The sequence below is a fragment of the Mobula birostris genome, unplaced genomic scaffold, assembly GCF_030028105.1.
Source record: "Mobula birostris isolate sMobBir1 unplaced genomic scaffold, sMobBir1.hap1 scaffold_1312, whole genome shotgun sequence".
Classification (NCBI taxonomy): domain Eukaryota; kingdom Metazoa; phylum Chordata; class Chondrichthyes; order Myliobatiformes; family Myliobatidae; genus Mobula; species Mobula birostris.
In genome coordinates this window covers 66,541-84,838 of record NW_027274353.1, presented here as the reverse complement: position 1 = coordinate 84,838, position 18,298 = coordinate 66,541, and the positions used below count along the sequence as shown (strand labels likewise).

Below are 18,298 nucleotides of genomic sequence, written 5' to 3'. Positions count from 1 at the left end.
ACAAGAGGAGAGGCTGTACTTGATCTGGTATTGGGAAATGAACCTGGTCAGGTGTCAGGTCTCTCAGTGGGGGAGCATTTTGGAGATAGTGATCACAATTCTATCTCCTTTACCATAGCATTGGAGAGGGATAGGAACAGACAAGTTAGAAAAATGTTTAATTGGAGTAAGGGGAAATATGAAGCTATCCGGCAGGAACTTGGAAGCATAAATTGGGAGCAGATGTTATCAGGGAAATGAGTGGCAGAAATGTGGCAAATGTTCAGGGGATATTTGCGTGGTGTTCTGCACAGGTACGTTCCAATGAGACAGGGAAAAGATGACAGGGTACAGGAACCATGGAGTACAAAGGCTGTTGAAAATCTAGTCAAGAAGAAGAGCTTATGAAAGGTTCAAAAATACTAGGTAATGATCAAGATCTCGAAAATTATTAGGCTAGCAGAAGGAGGTTAAGAAATGAAATTAGGAGAGCCAGAAGGGAACATGAGAAGGCCTTGGCAGACAGGATTAAGGAAAACCCCAAGGTATTCTACAAGTATATGAAGAGCAAGAGGTTAAGACGTGAGAGAGTAGGACCAAGTGTGACAGTGGAAAAGTGTGTATGGAACCAGAGGAGGTAGCAGAGGTATTTAATGAATACTTTGCTTCAATATTCACTACGAAAAAGGACCCTGGCAATTGTAGGGATGACTTACAGTGGACTGAAAAGCTTGAGCATGTAGATATTAAGAAAGAGGATGTGCTGGAGCTTTTGGGAAGCATCGTTGGATAAGTCACCGGGACCGGATGAGAACCTCTGCCTGTGCTAGCCCAACCCTGTTGATCCAAAGCCAGACCACTCTAATGCTGGCCCACTCTAACAGTGGCTGCTCTGATTACCCCTTTTTCACTGGTCTCACACTGATTTTAGCCCACAGTTGAATAGATGAAATCTCGTGCTTTATCACCAACGACTGACCTCTCCTGCAGAGAAAAATACACATGCACACATCACACCAGCTCAGCAGTAAGAACACAAACACTTTATTGCCCAGGGATATGCTGGCATTCAACACTCAGCACCCACTGACCATCTGACCAGGCGATCTGGCCCCACCCACAGGCCCTGGTCTACCCAGAGCGGGAGTCCAGCCACCCAACACCCACTGATCATGGGTGACACAACTCACATTGTGGGAGGCTCAGTGTTGGGATCCCAGCAGCCATAGACCTGGGAAACCTAGTGACCAGCAGCCATGGACCTGGGCATCTCACAGCGAGCTCGCTGTGAACCCCAACACCCAGTGGACAATCCAGACCCATCCTCTGGGCAACAGGAGCCCATGGATGGACGGATGGGATGGCAGGGCGGTCACAGCATGAGGGACACAGTGCTGGGAAGAGAAGGGGGTCTGCCCTCCAGCCCAACCCTAGTGACTGGGGTGAGAACCTTCCCTCACACGGGCTGGGTGATCACACACTGAGTGCCCCTAGCCCCTCAGTCACTCACAGGGGGAGAGGGGATGGAGGAAAGGCTGGGAGGCGAGGGGAGGGGTGGGAGTGGGATAAGCAAGATGGATGGAAGGATGTGCTCACACAATGACAGTCCCCCGATGATGTACAGGGATTGGGGGGTGTGGTACGTTTACGGGCACAGAGATTCAGTACACTGACACGCCCTCATCCACAGGTCAGCCAGAGAGTATTGGGCCGGGCAGACTCAGTCACTGTTGGGCCAGGGGACAGGAAAGGGGAGAGTGGCTGGGGAAGGGTGAATGAGGACACACACTCAGTCGCGGGCAGGTGTCTTCCCCTGGGCCCTCTGGAAGTCCTGCTGCAGTTTGCCAAGCGTCTCCCGATGCTGTTCCGATTTCCGTTCCATCTCCTTCATCTGTCCCTCGTAGCGCTTTCTGTAAAACACCACACAGTCCGTGAGTACTACGGGAAGGTGGGGGGGGGGGGGGGAACGGATCCTCCGTCAGTACCACCCCTCCCTGTGTAAAACACCACACCGTCCGTCAGTACCACCCCTCACGGTTCCTTGTTTCCTTCTCCAGGTAGATGCCTCAGGAGTGGCTACTGGAGGGAGATGTACTAGCTGAAGCAGAACTCGGAGCAGAGTGACCCTCTCTCAGTATCACCTCCACCCCCAGTGTGACCCTCTCTCAGTATCACCCCCACCCCCAGTGTGACCCTCTCTCAGTATCACCTCCCACCCCCAGTGTGACCCTCTCTCAGTATCATCCCCACCCCCAGTGTGACCCTCTCTCAGTATCATCCCCACCCCCAGTGTGACCCTCTCTCAGTATCATCTCCACCCCCAGTGTGACCCTCTCTCAATATCATCCCTGCCACACTGTTTCACTCCCAGAGTCTCTCAGTACAGCCCCCTCCCCCTCCCCTCCCCCCCCCGGATGCTGCCCCCACCCACACTCACATCTCTCCGGTGATGTAGTGAAGCCGTTTGGCAACTGTGGACTTTGCCTCCTCTAGATCCTGCTTCACCAGCACGGGGCCCATCAGCTTGTAGACACGGTTCTCTGCTTCCAACAGGTCCAACTCCTGGGATAGGATGGGACAGAGAAATCAGACTGCGAGTACTGGGGCCGGGGCAGACACAGAGGACGATGGAATGGGACAGGGAAATCAGCCTGCGAGTACTGGGGCCGGGGCAGACACAGAGGAGGATGGAATGGGACAGGGAAATCAGACTGCGAGTACTGGGGCCGGGCAGACACAGAGGAGGATGGAATGGGACAGGGAAATCAGACTGCGAGTACTGGGGCCGGGGCAGACACAGAGGACGATGGAATGGGACAGGGAAATCAGCCTGCGAGTACTGGGGCCGGGCAGACACAGAGGAGGATGGAATGGGACAGGGAAATCAGCCTGCGAGTACTGGGGCCGGGGCAGACACAGAGGAGGATGGAATGGGACAGGGAAATCAGACTGCGAGTACTGGGGCCAGGGCAGACACAGAGGACGATGGAATGGGACAGAGAAATCAGACTGCGAGTACTGGGGCCGGGGCAGACACAGAGGAGGATGGAATGGGACAGGGAAATCAGACTGCGAGTACTGGGGCCAGGGCAGACACAGAGGACGATGGAATGGGACAGAGAAATCAGACTGCGAGTACTGGGGCCGGGGCAGACACAGAGGAGGATGGAATGGGACAGGGAAATCAGACTGCGAGTACTGGGGCCGGGGCAGACACAGAGGAGGATGGAATGGGACAGGGAAATCAGACTGCGAGTACTGAACAGTGAAGGGAACAGACAGGAGATTCTGTGGATGTGAACAGAACACCCAGATGGTATGTTGCCTCCCAGGTGCCAGGGTCAGGGACATCCACAACATTTTGGAGGAGGAGGGAGAGCAGCCAGATGTCTTGGTACACATTGGGACCAGTGACATAGGAAGGAAAAACAAAGAGGTCCTGAAAAGAGAATTTAGAGAGCGAGGTAGAAAGCTGAGAGGCAGGACCTCCAGGGTAGTAATTTCTGATTGCTGCCTGTGCCACGCAGCAGTGAGGGTAGAAACAGGATGATCTGGCAGATAAATGCGTGTCTGAGAAGCTGGTGCAGGGGCAGGGCTTCAGGTTCTTGGATCATTGGGATCTCTTCTGGGGGGATATGACCTGTTCAGAAATGACGAGATGCACCTGAACTTGAGGGGAACCAATATCCTCGCGGGTAGGTTTGTTAGAGCTGTTGCGTTAGGGACTCAGGATAGGACGGATAGTAAAAAAGCAAAGATAGCCTGAAGTCAGATGACAGGCTGAGTATCAGTGCATTCGGGATGCAGAATTAAAAAGGATAGCAAATACAGTCCACAAAGTGTAATCTCTCAATCCATGGAGTATAAGAAATAAGGTGGATGATCTTGTCGCACTTATACAGATTGCCAGGTATGATGTTGTAGCCATCACTGAATCGTGGCTGAAGGATGGTTGTAGTTGGGAGCTGAATGTCCAAGGTTACAGGTTGTATTGGAGGGATAGCAAGGTAGGCAGAGGTGGTGGTGTGGCTCTACTGGTAAAGAATGGCATCAAATCAGTAGAAAGATTTGATATAGGATCGGAAGATGTCGAATCCTTGAGTGAAGATATGGCAAGGGTAAAAGGACTCTGATGACAGTTATATACAGGCCTCCAATCAGTAACTGGGAGGTGGACCACAGGTTACAACAGGAAATAGAAAAGGCGTGTCAAAAGGGCAATGTTATGGTAGTCATGGGAGATTTCAACATGCAGGTCGATTGGGAAAATCAGGTTGGTAATGCATCTCAAGAGAGTGAGTTTGTTGAATGCCTAAGAGTTGGCTTTTTAAAGTAAAAGAACCCTTAGGAACCAGTGATCACAATATGACTGAGTTCAACTTGAAATCTGATGTCTGATGTAACAGTATTTCAGTGGAGTAAAGGAAATTACACTGGAATGAGAGAGGAGTTGGCCAAAGTAAATTGGAAGGAGCTGCTGGCAGGGATGACAGCAGAGCAGTAACGATGTGAGTTTCTGGGAAAAATTAGGGAAGGTGCAGGACAGATATATTTCAAAAATGAAGAAATATTCAAATGACAAAACAGTACAACCGTGGCTGACAAGGGAAGTTAAAGCTAATGTAAAACCAAAAGAAAGGGCGTACCACAGTTCAAAAATGAGTGGGAAGACAGAAGATTGCGAAGCTTCTAAAAACCTACGTAGAGCAACGAAAAGTCATTAAGAGGGAAAAGTTGAAATGTGATAACCAGCTAGCAAACAATATCAAAGTGGATAGTAAAAGCTTTTTCAAGTATGTAAAATATGAAAGAGAGATGAGAGTAGATATGGGACTGCTAGTAAATGAGGCTGGAGAAACAATAACGGGGGCCAAGGAGATGTCAGATGAAGTAAATGAGTATTTTGCATCAACCTTCACTGTGGAAGACACTAGCAGTGTGTTGATGGATGTGAAGGAAGAGAAGTGAGTGCAGTTACTATTACAAGGGGGAAAGTGCTCAAAAACCCGCAAGTACTAAGGGCACACAAGTCACCCAGGCCAGATGAACTGCAGCCTAGAGTTTTGAAAGGGGTAGCATTCGAGATTGTGGAGGCATTAGTAATGATCTTTCAAGAATCATTGGATTCTGGCATGGTGCCAGAGGACTGGAAAACTGCAAGTATCACTCCACTCCTTATGACAGGAGGGAGGCAGCAGAAAGGAAATTATCCATCAGTTAGCCTGACCTCAGTGTTAGAGTCAATCGATAAGGATGAGGTGATGCAGTACTTGGTGACACAAGACAAGATGGTACAAAGTCAGCATGGTTTCCTTCAGTGAAAATCCTGTCTGACAAACCTGCGGGAATTCTTTGAGGGGATTACAAGTGGGATAGATAAAGAGGATGCAGTGGATGTTGCATATTTGGACTTTCAGAAGGCCTTTGACAAGCTGCCACACATGAGGTCATTTAACAAGTTAAGAGCCCATGGTGTTATAGGAAAATTACTGGCATGGTTTGAGCATTGGCTGATTGGTAGGAGGCAGTGAGTGGGAATAAAAGGATCCTTTTCTGCTTGGCTGCTAGTGACTAGTGGTGTTCCACAGGGGTTGGTGTGGGGACCACTACTTTTTATGCTGTATACCAATAATTTAGATGATGGAATAGGTGGCTTTGTTGCCAAGTTTGCAGATGATACAAATTTTGGTGGAGGGGCAGGTAATGTTGAGGAAACAGGTAGGCTGCAGAAGGACTTGGACAGATTAGGAGAATTGGCAAGAAAGTGGCAAATGAAATACAATGTTGGAAAATGCATGGTCACGCACTTTGGTTACAGAAATAATTGTGCAAACAATTTTCTAAACGGGGAGAAAATCCAAAAATCTGAGATGCAAAGGAACTTGTGCAGAACACCCGAAAGGTTAACTTGCAGGTTGAGTTGGTGGTGAGGAAGGCAAATGCAATTTTAACATTCATTTCAAAAGGTGTAGAATATAAGAGCAGGGATGTGATGCTGAGGCTTTATAAGGCACTGGTGAGGCCTCACCTTGAGCATTGTGAACAGTTTTGGGCTCCTTATCTAAAAAAAGGTGTACTAGCATTGAAGAGGATCCAAAGGAGGTTCACAAGGATGATTCTGGGAATGAAAGGGTTATCCTATGAGGAACATTTGGTGGTTCTGGGTCTGCACTCCCATGACAGGGGAGTCTAGGACAAGAGGGCACAGCCTCAGGATAGAGGGGTGTCCATTTAAAACAGATGTAGAGAAATTTCTTTAGCCAGAGGGTGGTGAATTTGTGGAATTTGTTACCACAAGCAGCTGTGGAGGCCAGGTTGTTGGGTGTGTTTAAGGCAGAGATTGATAGGTTCTTGATCAGATGTGTCATCAAAGGTTACAGGGAGAAGGCTGGGGAGTGGGGTTGAGGAGAGGAAAAAAGGATCAGCCATGTTTGAAGGTTTGCTCACCATGGGAAACATCCTTTTCATATCTACTCTGTCTACATCTTTCAACATTGAAAAGGTTTCAATGAAATCTCCCCTCATCCTTCTAAATTCCAGTGAGTATAGACCCAGAGCTATCAAATGTTCTTCGTATGATAACCCTTTCATTTCTGGAATAGGGGAGAAAGAAATGGGAGATGAACTTAATAAGTATCTTGCCTCAGTCTTTAATGTGGAAGACACTAGCAGTATGCCAGAGGTCCGTGAGTGTCAGGGAGCGGGAGTGAGTGTCATTGCTATTACAAAGGAAAATGTGCTAGTCAAACTGAAAAGTCTTAATGTGGATAAGTCACCTGGACCAGACAGACTACGGCCCAAAGTCCTGAGAGAGGTTGCTGAAGAGATAATGGATGCATTGGTCATGATCTTTCAAGAATCACTTGATCTTGGCATGGTCCCAGAGAACTGGAAGATTGCAAATGTCACTCCACTCTTTAAGAAAGGGGGAAGGCAAAAGAAAGGAAATTATAGGTCAGTTAGCCTAACCTCAGTGGTTGGGAAAGTGTTGGTGTTTATTATTAAGGTTGAGGTTTTGGGAACTTGGAGACTAACGATAAAATAAGTCAAGGTCAGTATGGTTTCTGTAAAGGGGAATCTTGCCTGACAGATCTGTTAAGAGTTTTTCGAGGAAGTGACAAGCAGGGTTGACAAAGGAGAGGCAGTGGATGCCACTTACTTAATTTTTCAGAAAGCATTTGATAAGATGCCTCATATGAGGCTGCTTAACAAGATTAAATCTTATGGTGTTACAGGAAATATACTGGCATGGATAGAGAAATGGCTGACAGGCAGGAGGCAGTGAGCGGAAAGAAAAGGGGCCTTTTCTGATTGGCTACTAGTGACTAGTGGTGTTTTTCAGGGGGTCAGTATTGGGGCGGCTACTTTTCACATTGTTTGTCAATGATTTGGATAATGGAATTGATGGCTTTGTGGCAAAGTTTGCAGATGATACAAAGATAGGTGGAGGGGTAGGTAGTGCTGAGGAAGCAATGCGATTGCAGCAGGACTTAGACAAATTGGAAGAATGGGCAAAAAAGTGGCAGATGGAATACAGTGTTGGGAAATGCATGATAATGCACTTTGGTAAAAGGAACAACAGTGCAGACTATTATCTAAAAGGGGAGAAGGTTCAAACATCAGAGGTGCAGAGGGACTTGGGAGTCCTCGTGCAAGACTCCCAGAAGGTTAATTTACAGGTTGAGTCTGGGGTAAAGAAGGCAAATAAAATGCTGGAATTTATTTGAAGGGGAATAGAATATAAAAGCAAGGAGGTAATGCTGAGCCTTTATAAGACACTAGTCAGGCCGCACTTGGAGTATTGTCAACAGTTTTGTGGCCCATATCTCAGAAAGGATGTGTTATCATTGGAGGGAGTCCAGTGGAAGTTCACGGGGATGATTCCAGGAATGAAGAGGTAAACATAGGAGGAGGGTTTGGCAGCTTTGGGCCTGTACTCACTGGAATTTAGAAGAATGCTGGGGGATCTCATTGAAAGGACTAGACAGCTTGGATGTGAAGAGGATGGTTCCTCTGGTGGGAGTATCCACAACTAGAGGGCACAGCCTCAATACTGAAAGGCGACCTTTTAGAACAGAAATAAGGAGGAATTATTTTTTAGACAAAGTGTGGTGAACCTGTGGAATGCTCTATCACAGACTGCAACCAAGTCCGTGAGTATTTTTAAGCGGAAGTTGGTAGATTCCTGACTGGTTGGGATAAGGTGAGAGGCCAAGTGTATGGGGTTGCATGAGATCCAGGATCATCCATGATGAAATGGTGGAGCGGAATCAATGGGCTGAATGGCCTAATTCTGCCCCTCTCTCTTATGGTCGTATATAATCACGGTAATTGATTTATTTATCTATATCATGCATTGCGTTGAACTGCTGCTGCGAAGTTAACAAATTTCACAACATGTGCTGGTGATACTAAACTGGATTTTGATTCTGCTCAGGACTGGGAAATAAAAGGTGAGAAGTCAGGGTAAGAAGGTGGGGCGGGGGGGAGGAGGAGGGGGGGATGAAGATGTACAAGTTGGTCGTTGTTCGATGAAAACGGGAGAGGGGGAGGAGGAGGGATGAAGTAAAGAGCAGGGAGGTTGACTGCTGAAAGAGATAAAGGGCTGGAGAAGGGGGAACCTGATAGGAGAGGACAGCAGGCCATGGAAGAAAGGGAAAGGGGGAGGAGCACCCCAGGGAGGTGATGGGCAGGTCAAGAGACAAGGTGAGAAAAGGAAATGGGAATGGTGAGAGGAGGGGGTCCATTACCAGACGTTTGAGAAGTTGAGAAGGTTGGAGGCTACCCAAAACGATTATTACAACAGGGCATGGACTGACATGTTGGAATGGGAATGGGAAGTGGTATTGAATTAGCTGGCCAGCGGGAGAACCTGCTTTTTCTGACAAATGGAGCATAGGTGCCTGCCCCTTCACCATTTCCGCTTACCCCTCTCACCTCATCTCCACACCTACCAATCACCTCCCCTCCCATGTTGTGTCCTCTCCTGTCAGATTCTCCCTTCTCCAGCCCTTTATCTCTTTCACCAACCTCCCAGCTCTTTACTTCACCCCTCACCTACCATCTTCTATTTCTTCTTCCCCTCCCACCACCTTCTTACTCTGACTTCTCATCTTGTTGAAGGGTCTCGGCCCAAAATGCTGACTGTACTCTTTTCCATCGACGCTGCCTAGCCTGCTGAGTTCCTCCAGCATTTTGTGCGTGTTGCTTAGAAAACCATAGAAAAACTACAGCACAGAAACAGGCCTTTTGGCCCTTCTTGGCTGTGCTGGACCATTTTCTGCCTAGTCCCACTGACCTGCACACGGACCATATCCCTCCATACACCTCCCATCCATGTATCTGTCCAATTTATTCTTAAATGTTAAAAAAGAACCCGCATTTACCACCTCGTCTGGCAGCTCATTCCATACTCCCTCCACTCTCTGTGTGAAGAAGCCCCCACTAATGTTCCCTTTAAACTTTTCCCCCCTCACCCTTAACCCATGTCCTCTGGTTTTTTTTCTCCCCTTGCCTCAGTGGAAAAAGCCTGCTTGCATTCACTCTATCTATACCCGTCATAATTTTATATACCTCTATCAAATCTCCCCTCATTCTTCTACGCTCCAGGGAATAAAGTCCTAACCTATTCAACCTTTCTCTGTAACTGAGTTTCTCAAGTCCTGGCAACATCCTTGTAAACCTTCTCTGCACTCTTTCAACCTTATTTATATCCTTCCTGTAATTTGGTGACCAAAACTGAACACAATACTCCAGATTCGGCCTCACCAATGCCTTATACAACCTCATCATAACATTCCAGCTCTTATACTCAATACTGTTTTCCCAGATCCCTCTGTTCTACTGCACTCCTCAGTGCCTTACCATTAACCCTGTATGTTCTACCTTGTTAAGCAAGTTAAGCAAAGACAGTTAAGACAGTTAAGCAAATGGTCAATATGCACAAATGATATGCCAGTTCTGTATAAGCACAGCAGTTTTTGTTCCGGCTGCAGCGAAGCGTGGTGACAGGGAACATGCTGGGCTCTTTGTGCACGGGTGAAGTAAAACATTTCTGAGCGGTAGAGTGCGTGTGTTCAGTTATTACTGGCAATGAGATTGTGGGGCGGTGTCTGTGTAGGGCGAGGAGCGTACTGCAATGACCCCAGGCCATGGACACCACACCCCACGAGCTCACCTCCTGCACAATGGTATTCTCTGTCAGTTGCGTCTCCAGCTTCTGACGTGCCGACAGGCACCGGCTCAGCTCTGTGGGGAGAGACATAATAAGGTGGGGGGACAAACACGCTTTTGGGGGGGGGGACAAATACACTTGGGAAAGGAGGAGAGACATCAGTGAGGGGAGAGACATTGAGAGGGAGTAGACTGGAAAGTAGTGAGAGACACTGGGTTCAAACACACAACACTCCCAAAACTACCCTTCTGTCTATATGTATGTATGTATCTCTCTCTCTCTCTCACACACACACACACACACACACACACTCACCACCCTCTGGCTAAAGAAATTTCTGCATCTCTGTTCTGTTTTAAAACGGATGCCCCTCTATCCTGAGACTGTGCCCTCTTGTCCTAGACTCCCCCACCATGGGAAATATCCTTTCCACATCTACTCTGTCTAGGCTTTTCAGCATTTGAAAAGTTTCAATGAGATTTCCCCCCCCCTCCATCTGTCTGAATTCTAGTGAGTACAGACCCAGAGCCATCAAATGTTCCTCGTATGATAACCCTTTCATTCCCGCAGTCATCCTTCTGAACCTCCTCTGGACCCTGCCCAATGTCAGCACATTTTTTTCTTAGATGAGGAGCCCAAAACTGTTCACAATGCTCAAGGTGAGGCCTCACCAGTGCCTTATAAAGCCTCAGCATCACATCCCTGCTCTTGGATTCCAGACCTCCTGAAATGAGTGTTAACATGGCATTTGCCTTCCTCACCACCAACTCAACCTGCAAGTTATCCTTTAGGGTGTTCTGCACAAGCACTCCCAAGTCCCTTTGCATCTCAGATTTTTGGATTTTCTCTCCATCTAGAAAATAGTCTGCACATTAATTTCTTCAACCAAAGTGCATGACCGTACATTTTCCAACATTGTATTTCATTTGCCACTTTCTTGCCCATTCTCCTAATCTGTCTAAGTCCTGCAGCCTACCTGTTTCCTCAACACTACCTGCCCCTCCACCAATCTTTGTATCATCTGCAAACTTGGCAACAAAGCCACCTATTCCATCATCTAAAGCATTGATATACAGCATGAAAAGAAACTGTCCCAACACCTGGCAGCCAACGATTCCCACTGGCTGCCTCCTACCAATCAGCCAATGCTCTAACCATGCCAGTAACTTTCCTGTATTATCATGGGCTCTTAACCTGGTAAGCAGCCTCATGTGTGGCACAGAGTGTGGTGAGGGCATGGAATGGGCTGCCAGCGATGGTGGTGGAGGCGGATACAACAGGGTCTTTTAAGAGCCTCTTGGATAGCTTAGAAAAATAGACGGTTATGGGTAACCCTAGGTAATTTCTAAAGTACCTGTTCAGCACAGCATTGTGGGTCAAAGGGCCTGTATTGTGCTGTAGGCTTTCTATGTTTCTACCTTGTCAAAGGCCTTCTGAAAGTCCAAATATACATCCACTGCATCTCCTTTATCTATCCTTCTTGTAATCTTCTGAAAGAATTCCAACAGGTTTGTAGGCCACTTCACCCTTGAACCTACCCCCTCTCACCTTCCATGCATGCCCTCTGGTATTAGACATTTCAACCCTGGGAAACAGATACTGTCTGTCTACCCTATCAATGCCTCTCATAATCGTATAAACCTCTCTCAGACCTCCCCTCAGCATCCGCCGCTCCAGAGTAAACAACCCAAGTTTATCCAGCCTCTCATGATAGCACATGCTCTCCAAACCAGGCAGCATCCTGGTAAACCTCTTCTGCACTCCCTTCAAAGCCTCGTCATCCCTCCTATGACTGTGTACACAATACTCCAAATGTGGCCTAACCAGAGTTTTATAAAGTTGCAACTAACCTCTTGACTTTTGAACCCAGTGCCTTTACTAATAAAAGCATAAGCCTTCTTAACCACCTTATCGACCTGTGTAGACACTTTCAAAGAGCTAAGAACTTCAATCCCAAGATCTCCCTGCTTAGCAACACCGTTAAGGAACTTGCCCTTAACAGTGTACTGTCTCCTTGCATTTGCCCTACTGAGGTGCAACATCTCACAGTTACCTAGGTTACACTCGATCTGCCATTTCTCAGCCCATATCTGCAGATTGTCTATATGGTGCCGTATTCTTTGCCAGTCTTCTACACCATCCACAACTGCACCAGTCTTGGCATCAACACACCCATCTACATTTTCATCCAGGTCATTTATATACATCACAAACAGCAGAGGTCCCCGTGGAACTCCACTAATTACAGACCTCCAACCCAGAACAGTCCCTTCAACCACTACCCTCCATCTCCTGTGAGCAAGCCAGTTCCGAATCCAGACAGACAATTCTCTGTGGACCCCATGCATCTTAACCTTCTGGATGAGCCTCCCATGAGGGACTATGTCAAACGCCTTACTAAAATCTATGTAGACAATATCTACTGCCCTACCCTCATCAACCTCTCTCATCACCATGTCACAAAACTCAATTAAGTTGGTGAGGCATGCCCTGCCACACACAAGCCCAATGCTGGCTCTCCCCAGTTAGGTCACGGGTTCCCAAATACTCATATATCCAAGAATTTCCACCAGCATCTTCCCTACAACTGAGGTGAGACACACCGGTATATAGATCCTAGGATTTTCCCTCGTTCCCTCCTTAAGTAGAGATACAACATTAGCCACTCGTCAGTCCTTCAGGACCCCACCTGTGGCTAGAGAGGACATGAAGATACTGGCCAAGGGCCTGGTCCTTCAATAACCTGGAGAAAATCCCATCAGGTCATGGAGACTTAACCATCTTAATACTCATTAGGAAGCCCAACACTTCCTCCTGCTTGACCTTTAAACACCCTGACGTATTTATACACTCAGCACTGATCTCCTGGTCCTCCAAATCCTTTTCCTTGGTAAAGTACTCATTAACTACCTCATTCACATTCTCCACATCCAAGCAATTGTTTCTCCCTTTATCCTTGAGTTGTCCTACCCTCTCCCTGCTTATCCAATTGCTCTTGATGGAAGCATAAAATGATTTGGAATTCACCTTAATCTAACTTGCCAAGGATTTTTTATGATATATATTCATACATACACATAAATATATAGAGACAGATATACAAACACACATGTATACACATACACACAGCAGAAAATGCGATTTCTCCGGCCCTTCACTCTGTTCTAGGACATCAGGACCACAGGAACTTGTACATCAGGCTGCTGTTCATCGACTGCAGCTCAGCACTCAACACCACCATCCCCTCTAAACATAGAACAGAGGCCTGAGCAGCCCCTTCAGCCCACAATGTTGTGCGGAACCAATTAAATTACTAATCAAATGGCCAACTAAACTAATCCCCTCTGCCGACACAATGTCCACTTTCCTCACATTTATGTGCTTATCTGAACATCTCTTCGAAGTCCCGAATGTTTCTGCCTATACCGCCACCCCAGGCACCCACCACTCTCTGTGCAAATAAACTTGTCCCCCACATCTCCTTTGAAATTACCCTCTTTCACCCGAAATGCATGTCCTCTGGCATTTCAACCCTGGGAGAAAGATACTCCCTGTCTACCATACCTATGCCTCTCAAAATATTATAAACCTCTATCAGATCTCTGACGCTCCGGAGAAAACAACCCGTTTGTCCAACCTGTCGTTGGAGCACACGCCCTCTAAACCAGGCAGCATCCTGGTAAACCTCTTCTGCACCGTCTCCAAAGCCTCAACATCCTTCCTATAACAGGGTGACCGGAACTGGATGCAATTCTCTAGATAATGCCCAACCAGAGTTTTATAAACTTCCTGACTTTTGAATTTGATGCCTCGACTAATAGCATGCCATGTGCCTTCCTAACCAGCCTCTCAACCTGTGCAGCCACTTTCAGGAAGCTACGAATGTGGACACCCAAGAACACGATGCCCATCAACACAGTTAACAGAAAAACCCATCTTCAAGCTTCAGGATCTTTAGCTCTGTACCTGGATCCTCAGCTCGTTCATCAGGAGAACAGAGCCAGTGAACATTTTGTCCTCACTGGAGCACCTCGCGGCTGAGTCCCCTGCTCTACTCCGTTCTGACGTTACTGTGTGGGTAAGCACAGCTCTAAAGGCATACACAAATTCGCTGACAACACCACAGCCTGTGGGACAAACCACAGGTTGTGATCAGCTGGCCGGAATGAGACGGGTCACCTGCCTGAGCGACAACCTCTCGCTCAATAGCAGCAGAACTGAAGAGTTTTGGTATGGAGGGGAGGGCCCACTGCACAGGATCAGAAAAAGCAGGAAGTTGCAAACTCAGCCAGCTCCACCAAGAGCACTCCCCGACATTCAGGACATCTTCAAAAGGTGGTGCTTCAAAAAACTGGCATCCACCATTCATCACCCACGACATCATCAGCCTCCTCTCACTGCTACTATCAAGGAGAAGACACTGGAGCCTGAAGACACACACCCAATGTTTCAGGAACAGCTTCTTCCCCTCTGCCACCAGACTTCTGAATGGACATTGAACCCAGGAACACTACCTCACTACATTTTGCACTGCTGATTTAATTTATTTTTACATATACTTATTGCAAGTTAATTTTTTAAATTATGTATTGCAATGTACAACAAATTTCCCAACATGCTGTACCCAGTGATAGTCAACTGGACTGGGACTCTGAGCTGACCGTTGACGTCAGGGAGGGAGAAGCAGGGTGAACACAAACAGTCTACCTTGGGGATCGGCAGTTTAAAGTCAGGACTCCTGGCATATCAGGCTCAGCACACAGAAGCAATCTGACAGAAATTCCACCAGCATCTTTACAAAGGTTTGGTTTATTGTGTAACTTCCACTGAGGTACTGTTGAAAGTATTCTGGCTGATGGCATCACACCTCGAATGCGCAACACAAGCAGCTGCGGAGTGCAGTGGGCATCACAGAAACATCGGTAGTTTCTGCAGGATCTGCTATCACCAAGCAGCTTCAGGAACAGCTACTTCCCTTCAATCACCCTCTTCTTGAAAAGATCCTGATGGGAGTTCTATACGGAACCCCAAACAGTAATAAGGATGTGGTCTACAAATTACAACGGGAGGTAGAAAATGCACGCCAAAAGCGCAATGTTACAATCGTCATGAGGGATTTCACTGTGCAGGTAGAGTGCAAAAACCAGGTTGGTGCTGACACAACTGTGGCTAACAAGAGAGTCAAAGCCAACATAAGCCAAAGAGAGGGCATATAATAGAGCAAAAATTAATGGGAAGTTAGGGGATTGGGAAGCTTTTAAAAACCAACGGAAGGCAACTGAAAAAGTCATTATGAAGGTAAAGATGGAATATGAAAGTAAACTAGCCAATTATATAATAGAAGATACCACAAGGTTCGTCGGATACCTAAGGTGTAAATGAGAGGTGAGAGTGGATATCTGACCGCTGGAAAGTTAGTAATGGGGGACAATGAAATGGCGGACAAACTGAGTAAGTATTTTGCATCAGTCTTCACTCTGGAGGACACGAACAGTACGGTGGAAGCTCCAAGTGTCGGGGGTCATGCAGTGTGTGAAGTTACCATTACTGGGGAGAAGGTTCTTGTGAAGCTGAAAGGTCTGAAGGCAGATAAGTCAGCTGTGCACCCTAGGGAAATGAAAGAGGTGGCTGAAGAGGCATTAGTTATGATCTTTCAACAATCACCAGATTCTGCGATGTCTTCAGAGGACCAGAAAATTGCAAATGTCATTTCATTCTTTAAGAAGGGAGGGAGGCAGAAGAAAGGATATTATTGGCCAGTTAGCTTGACTCCAATGGTTGGAAAGATGTTGGAAGTCTATTATTAACAAACAGGTCAGGGCACTCAGAGGCACAAGATAAAAGAGGCCAAAGTCCGGCTGGTTTTCTAAAGGGGAAACCTTGCCTGACATATCTGTTGGAAATCTTTGAGGAAATAACAGGCAGGATAGACAAAGCAGAGTCAGTGGATGTTGTTTATTTGGATTTTCAGAAGGTGCCACACATGCAGGACGATACTAGAATGGATTGGGGATTGCATGACTACTAGGAGTCAGCGAATGGGAATAAAGGGAGCCCTTTTTGGCTTGGTTGCTGGTGACTAGTGGTGTTCCACAGGTTTCTATGTTGGGACCAATTCTTTTCATGTTGTATGTTCATGATTTGAATGAAGACACTGAGGGCTTTGTGGCCAGGTTTGCAGAAAATGCGAAGGAAGGCGGAGGAGTAGGTAGTGTTAAGGAAACAGGGGCCTGCGAAAGATCTTGGACTGGGAGAATGAGTAAAGAAGTGGCAGATAGAATACGTGTTGGGAAGAGTATTCCTACTTTGGTAGAAGAAATAAAAGGGTAGACTATTTTCTAAATGGAGAGAAAATACAAAAATATGAGCCACAAAGGAATTTGGAAGCTATCATGCAGGATTACCTAAAGGTTAATTTGCAGGTTGAGTCTGCGGTGAGGAAGGCAAATACAATGTTAGCACTGATTTCGAGAGGTCTAGAATATAAAAGCAAGGATGTAATGTTGAGGCTTTATAAGACACTGGAGAGGCCTCACTTGGAGTATTGTGAGCAGTTTTGGGCCACTTATGTAAGAAAAGATGTGCTGAAACTGGAGAAGATTCAGAGTAGGTTCACATAGTCATACTTTATTGATCCTGAGGGAAATTGGTTAATTGGTTAATGAGAATGATCCCAGGAATGAAAGGCTTAACATGAGGAGTGTTTGATGGTTCTGGGCCTGTACTTGCTGGCTGTGGAAACCTTTCAACGAAGGGGCAAGCAGAGCTGAGTGAAGTTGTCCCCTTCGGTTCACAAGTCTGAATGGTTGAGGGATAGTAACCACAACCATTACTGATGGTGTCAGACCTGACAGCAGCTCCCCTATACTTTCCTCCAATCACCTTAAAACAATGCCTCCTCTTACTTGCCATTTCCGTCCTAGGAGAAAAGTCTCTGGCTATCCACCCGATCTGTGCCTCTTATCATCTTGTACACCCCTATGAAGTCACCTCTCATCCTGTTACTTCATTTAACCTTTGTGAACCCCTCCTCTCTCCTGACTCACAGTGTACATCTCCCACCCACTGTCCACTCCACACACAACACACATCCTACTGTACATCCATGGATACAAAACAATTATGTATATAACCTTAAGAGTTTAGGCAATCCTCCCACACTTCCCTTCCCTATTGCTTGTAGATTGCGACAGAGACGCAACGTAAAGATTTTTACTCTCTCTCTCCCTTCTGAGATTGATGAAAGGAATAAAATTCTAATTGTAACATACGATGCAGTTACAACAGGCAGGACCCGTAGCACAGTCCCAGGATCTCCCGCCTGCCTGCCACCCACACGGCCCCACGTCTTCCCGCCACACAGACAGCACACCCCACAGACACACACATGGTATAAAGAGTACACCCCACACGTCTGAGGGAGAGGGAGAAATGGACAAACCCTTTTGCACCCCCTGGTATCGCTCCAGCTCCGTCTGCAATTTCCGCTGCAGGACCTCCGCCATCTTCCCGGCCCTGACCTCCGACCCCGCCACGTGACCGGGTCGGAACCACGTGACGCCGGGGAGCGGGAGGGGGAGGGGGTATCACCAGCGTCTGGCGTGAAATGTGTTGTTTTGTGGCAGCAGGACGATGATAACAGAAAATTATAAAATACAATTATATATGTATTCAGTTTATGAACAGTGAGCAGTGCTAAAAGAGGGTGAAATACTGTCGTTGACAGTGATGAAATGCTCGGAGAGGTCGGTCATGACTGGACTGATCTCCTGCCTCAGCAAGGACCTGGACCCAGTGCAATTTGCCTGTCGCCACAATCGGTCAACGGCAGATACAATCTCAATGGCTCCTCACACAGCTTTAAACCACCTGGACAACACCAACACCTACATCAGGATGCTGTTCATTGACCATAGCTCAGCATCGAACACCATCTTTCCCACACTCCTGATTGAGAAGTTGCAGGACCTGGGCCTCTGTTCCTCCCTCTGCAATTGGATCCTCAACTTCCTAACCGGAAACCACAAACTGTGTGAATTGGTGATGACATCCCCTCCTCGCTGACATCAACACTGGCTGTGTGATTAGCCCACTGGTCTACTCTCTATATACACATGACTGTGCGGCTAGGCACAGCTCAAATGC

General features: G+C 47.1%; 1 protein-coding gene across 1 annotated transcript; it reads right to left on the bottom strand.

Annotated features, from left to right (window-relative positions):
- Nucleotides 1-1,000: 1,000 nt before the first annotated feature.
- On the bottom strand, nt 1,001-17,691 carry pfdn6 (prefoldin subunit 6). The gene is made up of 4 exons (XM_072250035.1): nt 17,595-17,691; nt 10,157-10,227; nt 2,417-2,541; nt 1,001-1,889 (listed from the first exon to the last, which is right to left on the bottom strand). Exons 1-4 carry the CDS (start codon nt 17,656-17,658, stop codon nt 1,769-1,771), a joined length of 381 nt encoding a protein of 126 aa, XP_072106136.1. The 5' UTR covers nt 17,659-17,691; the 3' UTR covers nt 1,001-1,768.
- Between the last annotated feature and the right edge of the window lie 607 nt (nt 17,692-18,298).